Here is a 25002-nt window from a genome sequence, read left to right on the forward strand (position 1 = left end):
CAAGGAAAATAAAACTTGTTAACTAGTAATTTGGTTTGACAAACTAAATTCTCTGTAACAAATATAGAGTCATTAGTGACTACTTATCTGGTGCCTTTGTATGAGTGTAGGTGTGAAAATGTCTCGTAAAAAAAATTCTATTGAAAGAGTTGTTTTTTAGTCAAATCCTGGTAGCCAAGCAAGACGTCTCGTACCTCGTAAACTGAATTTTCCAACTTATAAGTCGATTTTCTGATCCAATTTTTCGGCCAGATTATCGAGGTCTGCTTATTTAGCGCCTCTGATTGTAAATGTTTTTCTAGGGTCAGCTTATTAGCTTTGGACCAGAAAATTATAAAAAAGAGAAACAATAACATGCCAACCCCATTAGTTTTCATGAATCGGCGTTCTCACACAGTAAATCTCGAAATATCTCCGCTGCTACAAACAGAGAACAAAAGATAGTAACACACTTTTTCTGCCTTGGTAATACGGAAAAACCCTCATTGCTAAAGATTGACCTCTGCCTATGCGCCGAGTCGGCTTATTGGCTGGAAAATACGGCATATGAAGCGTACAAATTGTTGGCAAGACCCTTTGCTTGTTACAGTAATAACAGCAAACCGTTCCTACCTCGACGTCTCTTTTTAACATGGTTAGGAAGCTTTCTCTTGCTTCTTGATCCATGTAGATCTTGACGTTATCTTTAACAAAATCGTTATCTTTAAACGTAGGAAACTCCTTGGTTTTTTCTTTCTCACTCGCTTCTCTTTGCACAGTTGAACCCTGAAATGAGTATTGAGTAGAGTTAGGGGTGGCAATGGTTAACCGGTTGGTTAAGGGTGGCAATGGCGGTTCACCGGTTGTTTATTAGGGGGGGGGGCAATGGTAAAACGGTTACCAGTTTGTTAGGGATGGTAATGGTTGAACGGTTAACTAAGGGTGGTAATGGTAATGGTTGAGCGGTTTATCGTTTTGGATTTTAGGGGTGGCTAATGGTTAAACGGTTTACCGGTTGGTTTAGGGTAGTAATGGTTAAACGGTTTCCTGTTTGTTAGGACTATCAATGGTTAACAGTTCACGGTTTTAGATGGTTAACAGTTATAAAATAATATATTTTGACCATTAAGACGTTAACTATAATACAAGTTAGTGCCCCTTTTTCTAATAAACAATCACCTAATGAAACTTTCATTTCATCAATGCATTTCTTGGAAAATAAGTCATAAAATTTATCATAAAATTAAAACCTTAAAAAATTTTCAATCAGGAATTCAAATAATTGATATGAAAGCTATATTTCCTTTTCATTTTGTAAAAATTACTGCCTGTATTGATATAACTACCTAAGCAAAATTGTTTGTATATGGTGCTTATTCACACATTTCGCTCTGAACGAGGCCTTTTACCAACAATAAATGCCAACGATATCTCGTGATATATAATGAATTACTTTTATTCGGAATGAATAGAATCTCTTAGAAGAATAAAGTTCAGCATTGTCTACTCAATTTATTACACTCTGGTTGAGGGATCTCAACTGAGATGTATAATCCGCGATGCCAGCGAAGCTAGCGCTTTAACTGCTTTGTTATAGCACCACCCTGATCTGTAAAAATCAATTATAAGAGCAAAATACTACTGACATTCACATATGGCCACAAAAACCAGTCCAAGTATCGGGTTGTTTATATTTGCATATATTACAAATCTTTTGCTTGAAATGTATGATGTTGACAAAGTGAAATTTCCTTTTTAATGCAAAGTAATTCGTATTTTGAAGGTAAATGTGTCATGTGTTTAAATAAGTTTGAGAACATCTGGTGTAATAGGAGACAAAAGCCATATATTTTTACAGTAACGAGATACAAAGTCTCATTTTATCGGTAACAATGAATGAGTCATTGTGTAACAAAACCATACTTTACGACATAATAGCATTAGCCAGACAATCATAAAATTTACCAGAATAAATATTGGGACATCAAACATTTAATAAGAAGTTCAACCTCTTTTCGGAGCAGACAGCTAAGCCTCTAGTATATTGCAACATAAAGTACCATCGGCACTCCAGAAGTGTGTGTAGTGTGTACCAATATGGAAGTAACTAATTTTGTTTGCCTACCATATATCAAGTTGTGTAAAGGGACTGAAACCTTGTATATTCACTTGGCTAACACAGACAGTCCTGAACTTGAAATAGAACTAAAATAAAGAAAATCGGAATAAAATTATAACCCCAACCCTAACTAGATACACACACTATGAGAGAACTGAATTAATTAAAACCACTAATGCTCAGATTCTGCTTACAGACAGGATGAAAACCTGGATCAGGACTGAGAAGCATGTGACCCATCTTCTTATTCCTCTCAAAAATGGCAGATTTTTTTCTATCAGCGGATTCTAGTACAAATTCCTCTTCTTAATGAAAATAAAATGCGAAAAGTTTTCAGAAAAATGTTCCAAAATTTAAATTCACAAAATATCCCAACTGATCTAAAAAAAGAAAGATTTTGAAAAAAATTGGCAATAACCAATTTTACCTTCAAATCATATTTCTTATGGGTCTTCAATGTGTTGCTCATAACATTCCTTGTCACCAGTACGTAGTGTTCAACATTGTTTAATGTCAATCTGTACATTCCAAGATATTGTGGTAATAATGTCTGTCCTCCTTGCTCCACGGCATACTGAAATAAAAAAAATATAATAAGGATAATCATAAACATAAAATGTTAATGAGATACTCTCGAATTATGTGAACCAATATGGCGGACACTGGAACGTAGTATGTTTACCAGGTTAGACCATAATTTTATTCCAATTTTCATTATTTTTGTTCTATTACGATTTCGGGAACTAGCCAAGTGACTCCCGTAGTATTTGTACCTAAAATTATGGCCGAACCCTAACATGGTACACATACTACGTTCCGGTGTCCGCCATCTTGGTCCACATACTTTGGGAGTACCAATGTTAAAATATACAAAGATTTGAATAGTCATAGTCAAGTTTATTAGTTCCATCGAGTAAAATGTAAAAATCAGAATTTTAAAAAACAAAATTAAACACCAGGTTATTGGCGAATGGTTTTGTGTTTTTGTGAGGCTAGGGTTGCTCGGAATGTGAATTTTCAAATATACGATATACCTATTCCATATTATTCCTAGGATCAATATTTTAAATTACATTATATATTTTGAGTCTTTCAAATAACCGATTCGTTCTGGACATCCTTGGACATTTCATAGTGTCGTACTTTGGCAAATGTTACGGAATGTGTTCAAAATATCTTAATTTGATTATCACGAGATTCCATAAACGGCCAAGGCCCAAGAATGTGCCAAAAATTATCAAGAAAAATAATAGTGAATCATTTGTACATTATTTCATAATAAATTTATCAAGAATTAAAACCTTAAAAACTTTTTCAATTATGTATTTAAATAATTTATATTAAAGCTATCATTCCTTTCTATTCTGTAAAGGAAATTATGAGTTAACCTCAATATCTAATATAATCAATATCTTTACATTATTCATGTCAGCTCCGGTTGGAATCAACAAAGTTTATAAATAATAAGTAGTGGACAAGTGATTGATAATGCTGGACAAATACTTGAATAGAAAACAATTATGAAATTGGCTACCAAATACATTATTATTCTGAATTGTAAAAAGAGTATTTCAGTATTTCAGATAATTTGACATAAGTTTGAACCTGTATGGATTGTTTTAGAAATTGATATTGCAACAAGAAAAGTTTCAATCTCCCATTACCGGGCCAATTTTTTAGTGGTCCTTTCAAAACTTCACGAAGAGCAAGGACATCCATAATCAGTGAAGTGTAAATTTTTAAAGTCTTGAAAATTGCAAAGAGGATTTATTGATACGAGATATAGTTTGTTAGCTCCTACAAACGTATTAAATGAAGTAAAAAACCTGAATAAACATTGATCAAAATAAAACAAACCTAGTTAATTAAGATATATGGAGAACTGACAGAAATGGAAGTTGTATTGGGGGTTTATGAACACCTTGTATCATTATTCTGAATTGTAAAAAGTATTTCAGCAAACACGTATCAGCTAAATTCAGATAATTTGACATAAGTCTGAACATGCTGTATGACTTGTTTTAGAAATTGATATTGTAGCAAGACAAAGTTTTAATCTCCCATTACCGGGCCAAATTTTTAGTGGTCCTTTCAAAACTTCATGACAAGCAAGGCCATCAATGATGAAATTAATCAAAGTTTTTAAGTCTTGAAAATTACAAAGAGAATTTATCGATAACATATATGGTTTGTTGGATCCTGCAATCGTATTAAATAAAGTAAAAAACTTAAATAAACATGAATAAAAATAAAAACAAACCTGGTTAATTAAGATATAGGTAGAACTGTCAGAAATGGAAATTGTAATCAGAGTTTATGAACACCAAGTTTCTGTACTGGTTTCTATGTCTATGAATTTGAGCAGTATTCTTGTTTTCTCATTTATATCAAATTACAATAAACATGGGATTCAGGGATCTAGTCACAGAGCCAAACACTGGTTAGTCTAGTCTAGTGATGTACAAATCCAAGTTCAAGTAAACCAGGCAGCCCGGGGAAAATATATCTTTTAAAGCATGCATAGTAATGTAAAACTTGTTTAAGGCCTCTAAGAAAGAAAGTGCATTAAAAAATAAAATATATCCCACAATACCATAAATGACAGATTTTATGAAGAATGGAAAAATACATCTACTGATCAAAGCGTAATGCGTCAAGGTAAATTAAGTGTTGAAATTGAAAGAAATAAGATTGCTAGCACTCAATCTACACTGTATGATTGATTTATTGACTTATATATCAACACCTCATGGTGTCAATTAATGCACAATTGACATCTGTCAATCATTATCATATCTGATGCAAGGGCCAAATTATTTTTTATTTTGTACAACTAGTCCATACTAAGAAGATATGATTATGTTTTTCTTTTTCACTCACTCAGTAATAAGAGGGACTTATAGCTGAGCAAAGTTATTCTATACATCACGAGTCCTTGAAACTGTATGTTCAAAATATTAGAATGCTCCAAGTTCTGCCAAGTGCCTAATCCAAATGCAGTGTACCCCGAAATGAATGAAACCCACAAAATTGGTTATCGAATTAATGTGTTTCATTTATTTTGGGACATCCTGTACAATCAAAATGTTAGGTTTGCTCCTCAATATAGTGATAATTGTATAGCATGACAGGTCCAACATTTCATACAAGTAGTGATAAGTAAGATTCAACAAACTATGAGGATTGCTAATGAAGAATATAGCTGCTGTATTTCACAATGATGTTCATAATAAAGACGATTTTTGAAAAACCATAAAAAAATTCTATAATATTCAAAAAGCCTTTCTAGTCATACTGCTAAACTAATGAAGATAAACAAATTTTCAAATAAGGCTAGTTTGGATTATTTCTAAAATTAAGGCTTTAGAACAGTGGTTCTCAAACAGTAGGGCGTGCCCCACAAAGGGGGTATAGACAATTTTTTGAGGGGCGTGAGGCTAATAAAATAAAAATAAAAATATTTGTTAGATTTGATATTGTCCGCATTATTTTGGATATTTATGTTTACTTCATTATTTACGTTCCATCCCTTATTTTCAACATGTTTTTTGAATAAAACATTCTTTCGCCTTACTATTTGTTATTTGTAGCTTATTGTTAGCTAGTTTAAGGGGGGGCTCAACCAATTCTAAAGAAGAGGCGCAGCTTAAAAAGTTTGAGAACTACTGTTTTAGAATATCAAAGATGATTCATTATGAACGTCCCATCTTCACGACTGATAGCCCCATTTCCAATATGCATTTATGATTAATAATATAAACAAATATCAGACAGGTGTGTTTCATATGAGAGATATCAATATAGCACAACCTAATGTTGACAATTCCCACAAGGCATAAACACATTGCCGCTATCAACAATAATAACCATTTTATTACATTGGTCACAGATTTAAGAATATTACTAGTTTACTGTATGAGCAATGAGCATTATTAAATACCATAGGGCTGGCTATTTATAACACGAATCTTCAAATATAATGTAGAAGGGTTACGGTATATATATAATGGTGGGATTGTCAAGGGATACGTGAAGTTTATCAATATAATCAAATTCAATTATTAAAGTCAATATAAGCATTAATAATACTTGAATTTTTTGCATCAATGCTCCAAAGATAGGAAGATATATAATTTGGATTGACTGGAATCCTGGAATCTCTTATTTAACATATATTTAAATAATTTTGTTACATCCATGAGAGGAGACTTGCTTGACCGTTAATACTTCACCCGAATCTGTTTACAGCAAATAATTACTATTCCAAATGAAATTAATTTTTTTAGGCTACTACAAATTACACCCTGAAGTTTGGTGAATTAATTTTTTGCCATGATACTGGCTCTTTTCCAACATGGAATGACAAATAAATCATGATTTTATTGTGAATAGATAAGTTTTCAAATATATAGCAATCCTGGTTATCTGAAATAAAAATATTCGCCAAAAAAATAAATTTGGAACAATTTCATTTACACTAAAGCCCTTGAACAACACTTGCTAACATACAAACATTACCATATATTGATTGCAGATTACAACATCCCTTATCAAATTAAATATTCAGATAACGAAGTCTAATTGAAAGGGATGTACATCAAAGATATGACAGAACATTTCAGATAATTGTTCTTGTGTATAAATCAATTATTAATATAATGTGATCAATCCGAGAGCAGACTCGCTTTGAAGAAACAAGTCAACCTGTTCTGAGCGAATGGGTGCATTAGCGCAATTTCAGACGCTGTGTATAAACCATGAGGTCTGGAATGTTTGTTATGGTCTTGTTTGGAAGAATAGCTCATTTCCTACCCAGCAATATAAGAATGAACGTTATATGACATTTGGAAGTAATAAAATATCGCTTACATTTCACGAGTGTACTTCCCGCTGCGATAGAAAAACGTCGCACAGCAAGAAAATAATTCAATAAACCTTGGCGTTGCGCGCTAACCAATAACAAAAGCTAGTATGATAAGGTCTTATTTTGAAGGTCCTTTTATATGCTACATAACATAGGAGAGTGGACATCTCACAACGTCAGGAAGGTATAAAAATATCGAGTCGTTTGATCGCAGCTGCCTCACCGAAAAAAAGTTAGTTCACATAGGCGTTTTATCTCGCAAATTCTCCTTGTCTCACGATTATAAGCTTTTATGATTCATAATAAATGTTTTATTATGACTCACAAAAGCTTTCAACGCGATAAAGCACAAACAACCGATCGATCTATCAAGCCTAGCCTGGCCTGATTCGATGTGGTGACTTCTCAAACGGAAAATTTCCAAAACGCTTCAACGACACGAGCTAACGAAAAGCGTTTAGTATCATATGAAAGAGAAAACCAATGTGCAGTCAACTGTATAGTCACATTTGCGCTTTTCAATAGCTATACACGTCCAACAGATGATAGAATGAGAGAGTGTAAATATTTTTGTTATTTTTTGACGTTACGAGAGACCTCTTGAAAGAGGTGTTTTAGTTTACGGTCCTCCAGTGACATCTAGCGTATAGTACTCTAAAAGACCTTTCCAATGGTATATAATTATTGTATATTGGGTAAATTTTGGGGGTCGTATGACATTAATAAAAATGTATTCAAAATTGGGCTCGATTGGGCGTCTGAATCAGGTTAAAGATTATCCCTGCATTATCTGAAGCTTACAAGCTTTATTAATGGACATGGAAAATTATCAAAAATTAATGATTTTTAAGAGCTTCAAAATGGTATGCATAATTGTACTCCATTTTGAGTGTAAGGGCAATGATGGTATATACAGAAAATAATATTTAGCTGTTGCATCACTGAAGATGCTTAATTGTGAATAAAGTAGTTCATAATCGTAAAATTCTGCCTTAGAATCAATTTCAAATAATCTAAGTTGCAGCCAGGGATATCCAGAATGCATTCGAAATAGCATGGTAGATTATCGTATTTGGTTTTGGCTACCTTCTCTCCACGATCCATCTTATTCATGGCCTTCTGTAAATCTGTGTTAAATATGACCCTATTTGGAATATATCCGATACTCCATATCAACAATTTTACTATCCCTGGTAGTGTAAATCTATTTTACTTAATGAAATTTGAAACACAGTATCATCTCTTTTTTATAGCTACCATACATATTTTATGTTACATAAATTTCTTCCAAACCCAATTTCCAAGCATCTAATTTCCAGTTCTATACATACTTAATACTAATTTAAGCTTTAGATAGGCTCCCCTTGTAGTAAAATTAAATCAAGAGCGTCCATTTAATAAGCAGAGAAAATCAATAAATTTTATGTAATATTGTAAAGTGGTTTGTTGTGTATAAGAGGCAATAACACTTGTCTGGAGTATATTAAATGAGTACTATAAATAAATCATAGAATGATTAAAAAGAACAGTGGAAAGTTAGGATGATAATATTGAGTATATGTCACCTCATAGAAAATAGTAGCGATATTACCAACTTCTGAACTACATACAGAATATTGGAAAAATGTTTGCCTTGAAAATAGATGATTTTTAAAGCCAACTACAGCCTTATTAAAGTCCCTTTACAATTTCAATTTTTTCAGCTCTTAATATATCTTAACCAGGTTTGTTGTTTTTTAACCAGGAATTGTTTAAGTATTCTTACTTCATTTAATACATCTGTGAGGGCCAAAAAAAATAAATGGTATCGATAAATTCCCTTTGCAATTTTAAAAAATTTCAAGACTTTATGGCATGCCCAAATATCATTTTTTAAATTTTATTACATTTGGTTGGATGATTGAACAATATTTTAGTTTTTCGATTATTAATAAATGGAAGATGAGTGCCAATACCGAACAAAGTACAGATGTCTATTTCAAACATATCCAAATTTAGAATAAGATTTTCATATTTATGCCAAGGGAGATTAAATACGTTAAGATAGATTGGCGCTCCCGAAGTATGTGCACCATGATGGCGCACAACCTGAACCCTAATCTGGTACAACTATTATGTTCAGGTTGTGTGCCATCTTGGTGCACATACTTCTGGAGGTTCGATGGATTAATCAGATAGCGAAGCACAACCTCTTGCTCGGTTACCAGTCCATGTCAGGTATGAGACAGTTAACCATCTCAAATTTAAAGTCATCTATATAAATTAAGTATTGCTTGTTATGGCTGTTTATTGCTAGACGATGGGCGCTCCAGAAGAAGTTTACCAATATGGAGGTGACTAATTTTGTTCGCCTACTTCACATCAAGTTGTGAAAAAGGACGAAAGCCCATGGGCAGGGGGTACAGTCACTTGGCTAACACAGACAGTCCCCGAACTGTTCATTGCTTGACAAAGGGCACTCCAGAAGTGTGTTTACCAATATATGGAGTTAACTAATTTTGTTCGCCTACTTCACATCAAGTTGTGAAAAGGGACGGAAGCCCATGGGCAGGGGGTACATTTACTTGGCTGACACAGACAGTCCCCGAACTCGTGATAGAACTAAAAGACAGTAAATTGGAACAAAGTTATAACCTAACCCCAACCTGATACACACACTACGGGAGTACCTAACGAAGAACAAATTTATCGCAGGATTATAATTTTTTTACAATTCTACAGAATAAAAATTGCATGATTTCTTTCAAAATCGATTTACATAATACAAGCGGGAGTAGATGCTTATTATAAATATATAAAATACCAACAATGATCCATTAATGCAGAAAATTTTTTGTCATGATAACCTTGACTAGAAATAAGAAATAAACTATTCCAAGCTACGCCAAGGAGATTGACATGATCCAAAGCCTCAATTTGAACAACTTGCCAAATTAAACATCAAATTTCCGGTCAAATAATTCAATCTGGCATAAGAAGTAGATTTTTTAACATTCCGACACAAGACTAGATTATAATAAACCAAATACCAGCCTAATAAGATTACCCATGGTTGCCGGATTTGAGAATTTATCCTTTCTATCAGAAATACCCATGAGATTTGACGGTGAGTTGGGTATTAGAAAAATATAAACATGTTATTGTAGATTGCAAAGGAGATAATATTAATATAGGAATAATAAATATGGATGGAATGTCAAATCAGAAAATGCTAAGTAAAGTATGAACAAGAGAGACATGTTTAAATATATGGAAACGAAGATCAAATATATGGTAGCAAATTCTGGGTGAATGTTAAAAAATTCTACCCAATGTTGCATGAAAGAATTATAAAATCAGCAGAATTTTGGATGAAATACTGGGCCCTGTAGAGCTCTAACGAAGAAGATTTGATAAAATAAAATAAAAGCCTTCCAAAAAATCTGTGATTAAGGAAATCAATAAGCGGTATAAGGAATAATTGAGAATATTATAATTTAAAAATATATCATTATAAGCCACTGTAATCTCATGGTCAGAAATAAAATAAGCTTCATCTTATTTTCAAACACTGTAAACAATAATCAAGACAATGTTCATCTTAAATTAACAAATATTATTAAATCAATTTACAATAATTACTTCAAAAAAATAGTTGATCATATATATTGGTAATATGTAACTAATGAATATTGAAGTCATTGAAATATAAAACATGTAATAAAACCAGCATTGCTATGCATACGGTATTCCTTTTCTAGGCTGACAAGCATTTGTGAGACTACAATATTCAAAACTTCATTGTTAGACCACAGCATTAGATACATTGTCTCTGTGATACGCAAATTTCTTCTGTTTGTCTCAAGGGTATAGGTTTAACAGACAGGCAGTCAGAACAATAAGAGTTCTTATTTTACAAATTTCCCTTGAGATTTAGTAAACGATGACATACATGCAGTATTATAATATGCATAATTAACTAAGGGTTGCATCTAGTATGCACGAAACATATAATTACATAGACAAGATGAATTTTCGATCGTACCTCGGACTTCAAAAACAAAGTCATTAGGCTTCTAGATGCTCCAATATTGAGGTAACTACCGTAAATTTGTTTGCCTACTTTACATCACGTTGTGTAAAGGGTAGGGCTGGGAATGGTTAACCGGTTAACCGATTTCAGATGGTTAATGGGTACGATTTATTTTAACCGTTAACTGACATCTCAGGTACAAATCATCTTCATACCTAACAATTTCTTCAAATATGATTACGTCATCGCAAATTTATCTCTTGTGGCATTTAATTCAAAAGAATTTTACTAACCATGTGGGTAAGGACTCAATAAATGTGAAAAATGATGGAAGTACCAAGATTGCTTATGGAAATTTGACAATGATGAATTCAGAATCAGTTTTCGGTCGATTTCGAAATATATTGTTCACGATTTCATTGCAAAATCGGATATTCAATGTCATACAACAAGTGCGCAGTTTATGCCGTTTTTCTTTATATGATATATATCTCGAAGTAAAATTTGCACATCGAACACTGATAGTTTGTCACATAAATTGTGTTTACAACGGAATCAGTTTTTCTAAAATACTACCGCACGCCCGGACCACGCTGCCTATTTCTTGCAGCAGAGCAATCATGAAACTATCTCGATTCATGAATAATTTTAATAAGCGATACCGGGATAAGAACACGCAAAATTGCTTTATAAGCATTGTGACGTAACAAGCTGAAATTATAAATTATTACGTCAAACATCACACGGCGGTTAACCGGTTAGTTTTACCCGGTCAACGGTTAAAGTGTTTTCCCTGAAATTCCCAGCCCTAGTAAAGGGACTGAAACCTACGAGCAGGGGGTATGTTTTCTTGGACAACACAAACAGTCCCCGAACTCGTAATAGAACTAAATTAGGGAAAATCGTTATAAAATTATGGCCTAACCCTAGTCTGGTACACACACTATGGGAGTACCCATTACTATACCCAAGAATAAAAAAATAAATAAAAAAAATAGAATGGCCAAAATTTCACTTAGCCTGTACTTTTTCCTTGTAAAGGTGTCATTCACCGCATAGTTTGCTATGAACAAGACCCTGGACAAAAATCCATCGATATCTAACGATATGTCAAGATCACATTTTTTCTGGTTTCGCTTGCCTACCCAATTTATTATACCTTGAGTGATGTGGTGTTTATGCCTCATGGGCACAACCTCAGCTGTGTAATCTGTTACGCCAACATAGTTGCCGTACCATACTATTAGTTACCGTACTACCAACATAGTTATGTCTAATACTTTAACGACCGGGCCATCATGCCCAGGGTCTTATGTAGGCCCTATATCTCTTTGAGAAGGCCAAGTAGGCATCTATGATGAGATAATCGTCTGAAGAAGTGTGTTGTTTTACTACAAAATGACAGTAAATTTTATTAAAAAAAAACAGTCTTCCAAATATAGTTGCAATTTCTAAGTTTATCAGAGATAGAAAAAATCTGATAATTTTTATATTTCGAAATAATATTTTCCAATATTTTTGAATATTGAATATATTCTGAATTGGGTCGCGTTCAACAGATACATTCCAGAAAAGCGGAAATAAACATTCTTTTGATTTATAGTTTTCCTTTTTCAAAGTATTTTAAATTGAATTCTACTTTTTGTTTTGTGCATCGGATATTAATAAATGACAAATTTTTGAAATTGAAATATCCAAAATTATGCTCATAGTCATGAATTCTGATATAATACAGCGTTTGTATATTCAATTCATTCTGTTATTAACTGAGGTTCTCGCCTATAAAATTTACAAAACCTCTTCTGACGAAAAATGAACTCATTTCGGTTCAGAGTTCATGCTAGAGCACAAACCATCAACAAGAAGTTAAAACAATAGAGTAAATGTGACAGATAACGAGCGTAAAAAGATTAAATGTGTAATGTTTCACTTTCAATTCAAGTTATAAATAGCAGGGCTCACAAATACTCAAGCATTAGAACAATGGGCAAACAAAGTTTTTTTCACTATATATAGATATGGGGATGTTATTTTAAATGCCTATAAAATATCATATTTGTCCAATGTTATAAATATCTTAGAAGCTGGTTTGCTATTTTGTTTTCACTCAATCTATGAAAATCTCTCAAATTTTTAAAGTGTGTTTTCTTGTTTTAAAGTGCCATTTTGGGATAGCAAGCTCTCCGCAACCCCAATGTTAAATTTTCGGAAAGCCTGTTACATGTGCACTCTAAACAAGACCCCAGGCAAGCAACAATTGATAATACTGGACATTTCATAGTTTTATTGAAAGTACCATTCTATAACTTCAAATGGGCGTGAACAGCAAATGGCCCAAATGTAACGAATACATGTAGCATGACCTTACAGTTGTATTTTGCATAACAATTCTCAGGAAGGTCATATTATCAAACAATATCCAAAACTTACAACCATTTGCCCAAACACTATCAACCTCTCCCTTAGATGTTTGCTTTATAACAAAAAAGTATAAATTAAAAACCATTTCATTAACCTATGATATGACCCAACTAACCCGTTAACAAGGTTATGTGAACTCAGAATTCTTCGATTAATTATTAAAATATTAATATCCAAATTCAGAACAGGAAGTTAAAATAAAACCTAACTTCCTAACAGAGAACAAAAATATGATTTCAACTATAATATTATGCACGCTATGAACCATAAGAAAAAGATTTATTATCTATTTAATATCTAATTTACTCAGCTGCCAAGAGCATCACCAACCGAAACGAATTGTTGCTTATGCCGGCTAAACCAAACAGAACAATATATTGAAAAAATGCCAAGCCACCAAATACGTCATATTGGGTTATGCTCTAGGAGAGACGAGTACAGCAGATAATTGGAAAAATTGTGGGTTTATCATGATGGATATATTATTATCTTAGGGTGAATTCTTCACTAGGCAGATGGCGAAAGCCTACTGTATTATCTTATTCTATGCAATTTTAAGAACACATATCGCCATAAAAAGATTGGAAGTAATTTATTATTATTTAATAATTAATTATGCAAAAGAAATTATCCATCAAAATTTTGATACTATATGTCGTATTCACTCTGAAAATAGGCTCTAAACAGCTTGGCATTCTTGATGTCCAATTTGGCCAAGTTTCAATTATTCACAATAACCTACATCTTCGAGTAAATAGTAACCATGTTATAATCCTAAACTCGATATGAGTAGGCCGCGAGTGGTCATCATTATGAAAACTGGAGGTGGGCATTTTCAGATGTTAGTTTATTCAGCTTTGTAGTTACAGATTTTTATTATCACACAATAAGAAATATTTCCCCATTATTTTTCATTTTTCAAAACTTTTATACTAATTTAAAATTGTTGTTCTTACAATAAAACTTATTCTAGGAATAAATATACTGCTTTGAATAATTTTCTGCAGTTAAATTTCTGTAAATAGATTATCCTTGACCAACCAATTACTTCTGCCATTTTCAATTCCGAGCAGAAAAGTAGATAAAACTAAAATCTTGTTTCCAGAGTATAAAAGTAAATAATTTATGAAGATTTATTATAACCACTGACATGAAAGGGTGGGAAAAATATAACAACAATGAGACATAATTATAACTCAGGAGGATGGAATTCGTCACACAGACATATATAAATATAAGTTAGCTTACAATAATAAAAAAACCAACATAAGTGTATAATTTAAATTTTTGGCCTGGTTTAGGTAAAATAAAATCCGGGAGAATATACCTTGATAAAATTTCTTTCATGAATATCTCCAGAAGATTTTATGCAAACTAAGCTATTTGGGGATTACTATTTTTTTTTCGTTCACTATCAAATTATAGTGATTTTACACCATTTATGTTCCATTTTCACACAAAATAAGTCGCTCCAGAACTAGGTGTACCAATATGGAGGTAACATATTTTGTTCGCCTACTTTACATGAAGTTGTGTAAAAGGACTGAAATCTATGTGCAGGGATAGTATATTCACTTGTCTAACACAGACAGTCCCGAACTCGTGATAGAACTAAAATGAGGAAAATCGGAAAAAATCATGGGCTAACCTAACCTGATACACACACTACGGGAGCACCCAAAATAATAGTCAATATAATTTTATTACAATGTTGAAAAGACCACCTTGCATTATCTATGAAATTACATGACGTCAAACCAGCAAACGTGGATTCAAAAATAGAAACTTCATGTCATGCTTCATTATATTGATCAAATAAAGGAATAAACAACAATTTAGAAGACTCATATTACTACGTTTCACTAATCATAAAGTAAGAGTTTTGTCTTTCAAAAAGTATTTCAGATTCAAAACTTGCGTTCACAGAGAATATCAAATTTATAATAAACTTAATTAACAAAATATGTGATATTGAAATGCAATATGCAGAAAGAACTAAAATAAAAACCACCTATGGAAATATGTACAACATAGGCCTAAGGCTAATTTGCAATGCATAATGCAACCCTATTCATTATTCATTATAGACTTTATGATATCTAGTGCATATGCAGAAAGGAAATCAGTGACTTCCGCTACTGAATAAAATAGTAGGTATTCTATCGATGTGCAACAGCAAGTAGGCCTAGACGAAAACAATAATAAAACATAAATCACACTAGTATACAAGTCTCCCATTAAATTTTTTTTTGGACTTCACAAGTCTGTATAACACACATATTTCACTAAGCTATTCCCAAGCATAATCTCAATTTGTACCATATCGAAACATTTTACTAAAACTTGAAGCTTTAATTAATCTTCTTGAATATCTATTGATAAACCCTCGTATTCGCCAAAGATTTTGTTATCAAAGGTTAGCCCGCTAAACTCAGATAACGCGCGTCTAAAATTAAAATTAGTAAATTACCAATGTTCACTTATATTACCTGATGATATGTAGGTAGTATAGTATGCATTTCAGCAATATCTTCGCTTTGTAAAGTCTTGATGACAAATTTTCTGTCGACTGACTGTAAAAATCTTGCTCTTGACCTTCCCGCATCTTCCACTCGGACTGGTTGTTGAAGACATAATGAATTCTATGTAAAATAGATAAGATTTTTCATGTTTATCCCGAGGTGAGGAAAATCAATAAGATGGCTCAATTATATGAAGAAGCATCACCCCTGTCCGGTTATTATGCGAATTGCTAATTTAGAAAAAGTTTAATGTTCCACCATCCAGGTGCATGGACTTGGACAGTGAAGAAAGCCATAAAACTACAATTAAATTTCAATTTAGCAACAATTTAACAATGTAAAATAATATTTTAATGATTGTGACACAGTGTAGAGGAGTCCACTTGAACTGGTTGTTGAAGACATAATGAATTCTGTGTGAAATAGATGGAATTTCATATTTATCCTCAGGAGAGGAAAGTCAATAAGATGGCTTAATTATATGAAGAAGCCTCACACTTCGTCCGGTTATTATGTGGATAGCTAAGATAGCTAATGTTCCAGTTGGCATGAACTTGGACAGTGGAAGAAGCAATAAGATACAGGGTGTCCATAAAGTCCATCAAAAATTTTAATTTTGTTAATAAGTCAGTTCTCAATATATCTTAACCAGGTTTATTGTTTTTTAATAACCAGTAATTAGTTAGGTATTTTTACTTCATTCACTACATCTGTGAGGGCCAAAACATCCTATGGACATCCTATACAATTAAATTTCAATTTGGCTACATCAATGTAAAATAATATTTTAATGATTGTGAGACAGAGTAAAAGAGTTTGTGTAACTTTCATTCGTGCATGAAGAAATAAGATGAACATGTTGTAATATTTGGCTTATTAACATTGAAATTATTTTAAAAATGTTCAATCCATTCATTACATTTATGAGAGCATACAATATCTCACCGCGTATTCTTTGTCATCAATTCCAAACCTTTCTCTTAATCTTCTGAAAACCATCGGACAATATTCCTTCACTTTGAAATGACTTGGCAATGTTTCTCTAAAATAATCCATATAAATATGATATTTATTTGATAATTCACAAACGTTTTCTTGTCACATAACTCACATGTTCAGTGGTCAACATGTAATGAAAAAGGTTGTTGTAATTTCTGAGTAAATTTAATAAGCCAGTATTTAACTAGTTTTCTCGAATAGAGGGTATAGGCAGAGATTACTTGACAAGGTTATATGTATATATGTTTGAAGTTAAATATTTCCCTGAATTCAATAAATCTAAGAAAAAAAGTAAAGAGTAAAAATTGAAATGCAAATAAAAACACATTACTTGTTATAAAGATGATTGTCAACTTTGACCTTAGAATAAGCTTTGAAGTCATCAGGCATCAACATCAGTGGACAACGAATGTACGAAAGTTCTTTGATCTAAATGGTAAAAACACACTGTTATCAAGCAACTAAAAGATGATATAGTATTACACACAGACATTCATCAATATAACCAGGCAGTTTAATTTAGACATCAGTTAGTAGGTACATCCTTTGTTAAATTATGCACAAAAGTTGACTTAATGTCATTTTAGTAAGCATTTGTTTTTTCAAAAAAATCACAAGTTGTGTACTTCTAAAGAACTGCTCGTCCAAAGACATAGCAAAAATGTGATAAACCACATTGTAATTGAAGCACACATTCAAATTACTACTATTTAAAGAAGCATAATAAAAAGATTAATTCTTATTTATTTGATATCTTATCAATACTCAAAAATTATAAACAGTTAAAGTAAGATATGCCTGCAGGTACAATCATGTGGCAAAAAAATCCTGATCATAGATACGAGGGTAACTTGTGTCTGTACATCACAGTGGATTCAGCCCGTATTATCGAGCTGCAAACATTGAAAAGAACTTTCATAATATCAACATTTTGGGAACAAGGTATATTTAATTTATTTTATAATACAATTTTGTTGGCAAACAATACCGAACCTAAAATTGACCTTCCAAATTCATCCAAATGATAAACGCTATTTGAATGTGCTTTGGTACAGTTTGTGCCATGATTTTTAAAAAAGCAATGTTTAAGAGTAATTCATTACACACTTATGTTTTTGATAGGGAAAAAACAACAATGTTGTTATTCAAATAATATTTTAGGCCTATTGATTCTTTAAAAAAATCGTTTACATAATGACATGTTTGTTAACTTCTTAACATTCAAAAGAGTCAAACAAAATTCAGCGCAAAAATTGGTTCTTCTAAAATTGTGAACCATATAAAATATAATGTCTTGGAAAAAGCTATACACGCAAGAAAAATAAACAAAGAGACACTTTTTGTCAGTGTTCAGATAACGGTGCTGCGCCCTGTTATCCATTTTTCTTTAAATAGAATCAAGCAGTTTTTCCTGAAAGTGCTTGAATGGATGTAAAAAATTTTGCAAAATATAACAGTTATAGACTTACAGTATGATTGACTCCCCACATAAAAACACTGATAACACTTTCATTGGCTCGAAATAATTTCAATTTTTGCTTCTTGAAGTGTTTCTTGCGATGCTTTTGCTTCGTTAATTGCTGTACAGTCGCCATTTTGATTCAAAAATAAGTACTGATACTCTCCCTACAAGTCTTCGGAGGATAATCCACAATGCACTGGATTGTTGAAGCCGCGGTGCGACACCAACTCTAATCAAAAATGATTCTATCTGACCTTTTGATATTTTATAATTTCAAACAATAAACCTGGAAAATATGAATATTGAAAAATTTGAGTTCAAATTCTAAAACATATTTCTGTTTTTATTAAAATAAAAATGTTTACTTTTTGACAGTAACTTTAAGAAGCCTATTTGACCAAGTAGAAATAAAGTAAACAAGACATTTCGTTCACCACAGCCATCTATGGAATGTAAATACTTATACTAGACTGAAAACCAACTCATAACAGCAATTTTTTTGTAAGTATAGGTCATATTTTCAACTTGTTCCCCATAACATTTTTAAGCACTTATCAAATATTCCGCCGACTTGGAATCTATAAGTGGCAAAAGCGGATCCTTAGTTGATTTCAAGATAGGAAAGAGCTTTTTTCAGCATTTTAAACAATAAATTGACACCAATGTAATAAGTCTGCAGTATCTGTCTTAATATCATATTTAGAATCCCAGGATGATGAAAATTTTGATGATCCTAAATTAGACTTGCAGCCATTTAAAACATCTAATGAAAATTTTTCTACATTTTGTAGAAAAAGTTCTCGTTCAGTGTTTATTTGTTGCATAGAATCAAGTATAGAATTGACTCCAAGTAGAACAAGTGTTGCCGGGGGTGTTTTGACAGTCCAAGATGAGCTTATTAAAAAATCCTGTTTTTCAATTGAACGCTCGAATGCCTTACATGAAGATGATAAACTTGAACTGATGTTTTCATATTTGCACAAATTTTTATTTAATATTTGTAACGGTTTGTTGATGTGTTTTACAAGCTTGATGAGCAGTTTTTCTTTCACATTCGAAACTGACTTTCCTAAATGTGTATCTTCCATATTACATCTCGAAGTGCTATCGAATTGTTCCAGTAAATTTGATATCGATTTAACCGTAGATTGACATTCTTCTTCCAACTTTGTCCATAAGTCCATTTGCTTTCGTAAACTCTTTAGACATTTTTCTAAAGACTGGGATAGCTCCTCCATTCCCGATTATGAAATAGTTAGCTCTGCGCATAAAATAAAGACACAGAATGCTCAATAATACTGTGTTAAAGTTATGTAAGTGGTTTTGTGAGTTATACCCAAGTAAAAATAAAGAAAACAACTGGAATGACTAGACAAGTTTTTTTTTATCAAAACTTCTAACTCTAACTCGTACTGCAGCAGGGCACAGTTCTACAAATTCCAAGATGGGCCTACATTTGGTTCAATGAAAATTTCCTGTAAAATGAGGGGGTCTGGCACTACTGCAGACAAGTTACATCGAACCATGCTTGCCTAAATAATAATTTATATCAATAACTGTGTTTGGATTATTTTGCTAAAAACTCTAAGATGCTAGGAAAATTTTTTTTCCATCCTAAATCTGTAAATCGGAATTGAATTTAACTGATGAATCCAATGATGACATTTTAGATTGCGCTGTCTTTTACTTTATTGCCAAGTACTGGTTTGCTAATTTGGAGGCCTGGAATGTCTTATAAAGGAGGGCTTTACACTCACTGTTATAACTGATGTCCATTTATGTTGGGGCTATTCTTTGAATCGGAGAACTGTGCCGTACTATACTGTAATATCATATTGGCTTGAACTGCTTGAAATCTCACATAAATCAGGACAAGTCAAGGGTTTCATATAAAATTGACACACCACAGGATGGATTATAATTGCAGTTTTGCCACACAAATGATCATATTTCAAATACTGGTACCAACTAAATACCTTAAACTTCACCACTTTAGCCGTTTGGTTCGGTTAAGTTACCATAACTACAAAATCATATTTCACTAATTTTTTTTGAATTGCTTCAAGATACAAGTTTTTCACTTTCCATATCCTTAAAATATTACAGTATTATGGCACTATCAGCTTATCTTATAATTCAGATACAGGTATTTAATTCAGTGATTGTTCAGTTGCAAGGCCAGAATATACTATCACACTTATTTCTTGCCAAATTGAATTCAAACGCTAATATAAAATTTATTATTTTTGTCCAGATTAAAGTGACCCAAAATTACAGAATTAGACTATGTATACGTCAATTCCATTTTTGGGTAAAATTATTAATATATGACTTGATACACAACTGACTGCGGTAGCCTACTGTACTCACTTTTGAGGTCAGTGGTCCTACTGTCCTAACTCAGTAACTTCATCTATCAAGTCATGTTAATGTCAAATCATAGGCCCATGCTTACTGTTTTATCTTAGTACAGCTGTACAGTAGTATCTGCTACTTCTTCAGGTATGTCTGTATGTGGCTTATAGTCATTTTAGTACGGTACCGGTACTGTAACAGGTACCGGTACGGTAACCTTTGATATTAGCCTACTTCTTCTGGCATGGCTTTGAAACATTCTTCATTCTATTTTATCCCTTCCTCCAATACTTTATTAAATGCTTCATCATTTATGAATTTGATACGCCACGTTCTGCCAATTGAATATAAGCTAGATATAGGCCTAGTTCTGTAGTTCAATTAAGATCCAATTTGCTCATATCTGCATATACCGTAGCCTACAAGATTCTTCACATCCTCTCTTTTCAGTCATCGGTTGTTTGAAAATTTCACCTTAATGGTGTTTATTATTTTGATGAAATCCTCGTTTTCATCGACGTCGTCACCCATCTTCTCCATACGTTAATATATTTAAATGCCTATAGGAACTATTCCGAACAGTTCCAGCAGACAGACCAACCACGAATACAATAAACCAATTTCCCCCCAACAATATCAGAGAATAGCGCACATCAGCACACATTCGAGAATCACAAAAATGAAGAAGAAAATCCTGATTATGACTGAATTAAAAACTTTGTATTTTAGTATCAAATGTAAAAATACGCTAAAAAAAATGTATATTATTCGAAAATCCTATTTTGAGATCGGAAAATTAACTACTTATACATTTTAAAGGCAGATTTTATTCATAAAATCTGGCAACTATATGACGAAGTTTCACGAATTCTCTTTGTCGCCAACTCGAGACCAGAATTTTACGAACATTAAAATTTGATTTTTTTCCTCTGAGGTGTATAACCTCAATGTATTTTTCCCGTTTTTCCGAGCACAAATTTATTTGTTAATTTCCATAACAATGACCAATCCACAATCTTTCAAAGGAGTGTTTTATTAAATGGAAGATTTTTCATTAATAAATGTAAACTTCGTGAAGGAAGACCTCGATTTTTATACATGGAAATGTGAATTGGGTCTGCATGTAAGAAAGTGGAATATTATTTTTACTTTTTTTTTACGTGAAATTGTATTTCATGCATTATGTGTATGACAAGGATCGTTTTTATTAATAACAATAAAAATAAGTCAACAGTGACGTACAACTGCAATTTGTAAAGTCGCTGAGACACTTCTTCCGCTCAAACATATATTCTAGAACAGGAATTTTTGGTGTGACGAGCCCGTGAAGAGGTTGACTATTATTCACGGAGCCCTAAAATAAATTTCAAATTGTTACTTACCGATTAATATTCCTGAGTAAGTTAAAATTACTTTACTTAATTTAAATGCTAAACCTTTTTAATAGAGTTAAAAGAAGCAATAAATAAATCTATATTTCAAAGATAAGTTATTTATATTACGGCTGTAAAGTTGACACTTGACAAACATAATAATATATTAGCGGCAAACCTTCTCACTTTTGATATTTATGGAAGACTGAAAAGGGGCTGATTATGTGCGCGATTGGAAATTTGTCAAATTCGCTAAATCGCTGTAATCTGTCACACAATCAGTCATGATTACGATTTAATCCGAACATGCATAAATATCTTATAAAATTACCGGCACCAGTAGTAGGTATGTTCTTTTGTGGGCAGTACGACATTGATTCTAATAGCTTATGATAACAGCGGTGTTCAGAACATACGGTAGTCCACAAGAGCTTCGTGTACTTGATTTTGTTTCATTGTCTCTCATTTCATGTCCGCGAATTGCCTTGGTAATTTTGAGTAATACTGATTTTATATTGTCGCAAGTCGACGCAACCGCAGGTTACATTGAACACAATTAAGCCAATAAACAAGGCATTTTAAATATGACCGCATCGGTCAAGGATTGTGCAATTTTAAATTGAACTAATTGAGATTTTAACGCTGACATTGGGATTTTTGTAACGGAACTATCTTGCTTAAAAATAATCTTGAGGGCTGAAAGAACAACTCAAATTTGGCATATCCCACGATCGCAAAAATACGAATCCATTTTATTTATAGTTGACAGTTTAGCAAATATTTTATGTTATTTTAGAATGATAATCTTTCATTTCAATAATCCTAATAGTAATCTCGAATCAAAGGCGAGTAACGATGGACACGATTAAATTGTTATGACAAGACATTTGAAATGCTCGCATCGGTCATAGATTGAATATTTTACGCAACAGATAACTCGTTATCCGCTGAAAGTCTTTTTTTCAACGAGTGGCCTAATTGCGAAGAATGTTGCGCGGGAACTTTCGATTCAAATTTTGAACCCCCCTTCCTGTTAGAAATCCTGGCCGTGCCTCTGCTTATGTCATATTTGAATTCAACCTAGTTGCCATATTTCGAAGCTATTGTCGTCAAATTTAATTAATTAATGCCGTTACTGCCTCTATCTATTGGCAGTTACAAAATTAACCAAGTCAATATTTTGAAAGTAATAAGATAGCTCGAGAGCATCTTGGTTTCTCTCGCGGAGCCCTGGGGCTCCGAACGTAGCACTTTAAGAACCTATGTTCTAGAACCGTGGTTCTCAAAATGGGCGTCGCGACATGAAGATGGGCATATCGAGCGACGTTCAGCACTTTGTCCACACGTTGATTCGAAGGATTCGATATTGACACCACAGCGGTTCTCTTCAGGCACAATTTAAATAAAACTCATTTCAAAAGAAGTATTTTATTGAAAGGTATCAAGACGTTTTTCACGGGGAGTCGCAACTTGTTCATATTTTCGGAGGGTGTCACAATACCAAGAAGTTTGAGAACCACTGTTCTAGGACATGGTGGTCCTAACTGTGGCCCACAGAACAATTTTAGCGTACACTACTAATCCATTGGCAGATTTTAAACTATTCCAACTGGGAATAGTCCTTTTCCCTATCCCGATGTCGGGATTGATGTTTGTTAAAATCACGAAATTTCATTGTTGTATCCATAAACGTCAAGACAGTGGCTATATGGGAATGACGGTCCTGTGATCGGTAAAAGGAGAATGAATTGTCGTGTGCAGACAGGACCAAGGTGATAAGATGAGCTCGCGTCAAGTAACTCCTCACTTGAAGAGACGTTTTGTGCCTTTGTTTTAGTCAAAACATTTTTTTATCTGGGTTCGAGGGCCCAACTTAGACGGACTTGGTTGTTTTTTGACGATAGCACTCGGCCTGCTGAGAATAAACGTATTTACTTACAACAACGTTAAACCACAGTGCCTGATGTGTTTTCAAGTAAAATCTGCCACGAAAGAATATAATTTTAAGCGACATTAAGCAAAACTAAACACGAGAAAAGATACCGAAAATACCACGATATTACTCGAAAAGCAATTTTAAAATAACTAAAGGCTGTATATAGTTTCCTTTGAAAACTGATCAGAACGATAAACTCTGATTCTTAAATATATTTAAAGTGAGTAAACTCGCGATGTTTTGATCACTTTTGGGTTTTCTCCGACTGCGACCCACGAGACCTCCTTAAAAGTTTTTGCGGCCCACCCAACCTCGCAACCTTGGACCACCCTGTTCTAGAAGGTTGTGAACGTTGTGAATTGTAGGAAGGGCTTCACTCGTTGAACGTGTCTATAGCAAAGCCAAAGCAGTGTAATCAGAGGTGCGCCGATCTAAAGAGTGTATTGAATTACGAATGAAAAACTAAAACGTCTTGCAACCAAATTTTTGGTTTTATAACGTTCGCGCTTAAAACCTGAAAGATGTTCCGATGTGAAAGGGTGGAGATTGAAAGTTACTAGAATACGTTTATTTCGATTCTATTGATCAGCATAATAGATGATAAAATAATTAGTAAAAACTAAATACAGAATCAGGAAAACGGTTTAAAACACACAGAATTCAAATGAACTGGTATGTGTTCACTCACCTAAAAATAAAATATAAAATGAATTTCAACACACAACAGAATTAAATATAATAATAAAAAACGCAAGAAAATTAGGATAGGATTAATATTAGGATTGCTAGGAAAATTAGGATTGCCACGGCCCAGACCTATAATAATAATTTTATAAGAATTGCAAATGTTGGTGTTATTGAAAAATGATGTTCCTTTGAATCACTCCTCCATAGCAAAGCCTTCGCTAGACTGGACAAGACTTTTGCACACAGCTAAGAAGAAGCACTACTTAATACAGT

General features: G+C 32.9%; 1 protein-coding gene across 1 annotated transcript in view; it reads right to left on the reverse strand.

The window, feature by feature from the left end:
* Nucleotides 1–18660, reverse strand: part of LOC120341499 (phosphatidylinositol 5-phosphate 4-kinase type-2 alpha-like) — a 36827-nt gene extending 18167 nt beyond the window's left edge. The window contains exons 1-6 of the mRNA XM_039410022.2: nucleotides 18386–18660; nucleotides 17248–17345; nucleotides 16863–16959; nucleotides 15885–16037; nucleotides 2526–2672; nucleotides 613–765 (exon numbers count right to left, since the gene is read on the reverse strand). Of these exons, the coding sequence (XP_039265956.1) occupies nucleotides 613–765; nucleotides 2526–2672; nucleotides 15885–16037; nucleotides 16863–16959; nucleotides 17248–17345; nucleotides 18386–18511 (774 nt within the window). The 5' untranslated portion in view covers nucleotides 18512–18660. The remainder of the gene's footprint in view (nucleotides 1–612; nucleotides 766–2525; nucleotides 2673–15884; nucleotides 16038–16862; nucleotides 16960–17247; nucleotides 17346–18385) is intronic.
* Nucleotides 18661–25002: the final 6342 nt, after the last annotated feature.

Source organism: Styela clava, chromosome 14 (assembly GCF_964204865.1).
Source record: "Styela clava chromosome 14, kaStyClav1.hap1.2, whole genome shotgun sequence".
NCBI lineage: Eukaryota > Metazoa > Chordata > Ascidiacea > Stolidobranchia > Styelidae > Styela > Styela clava.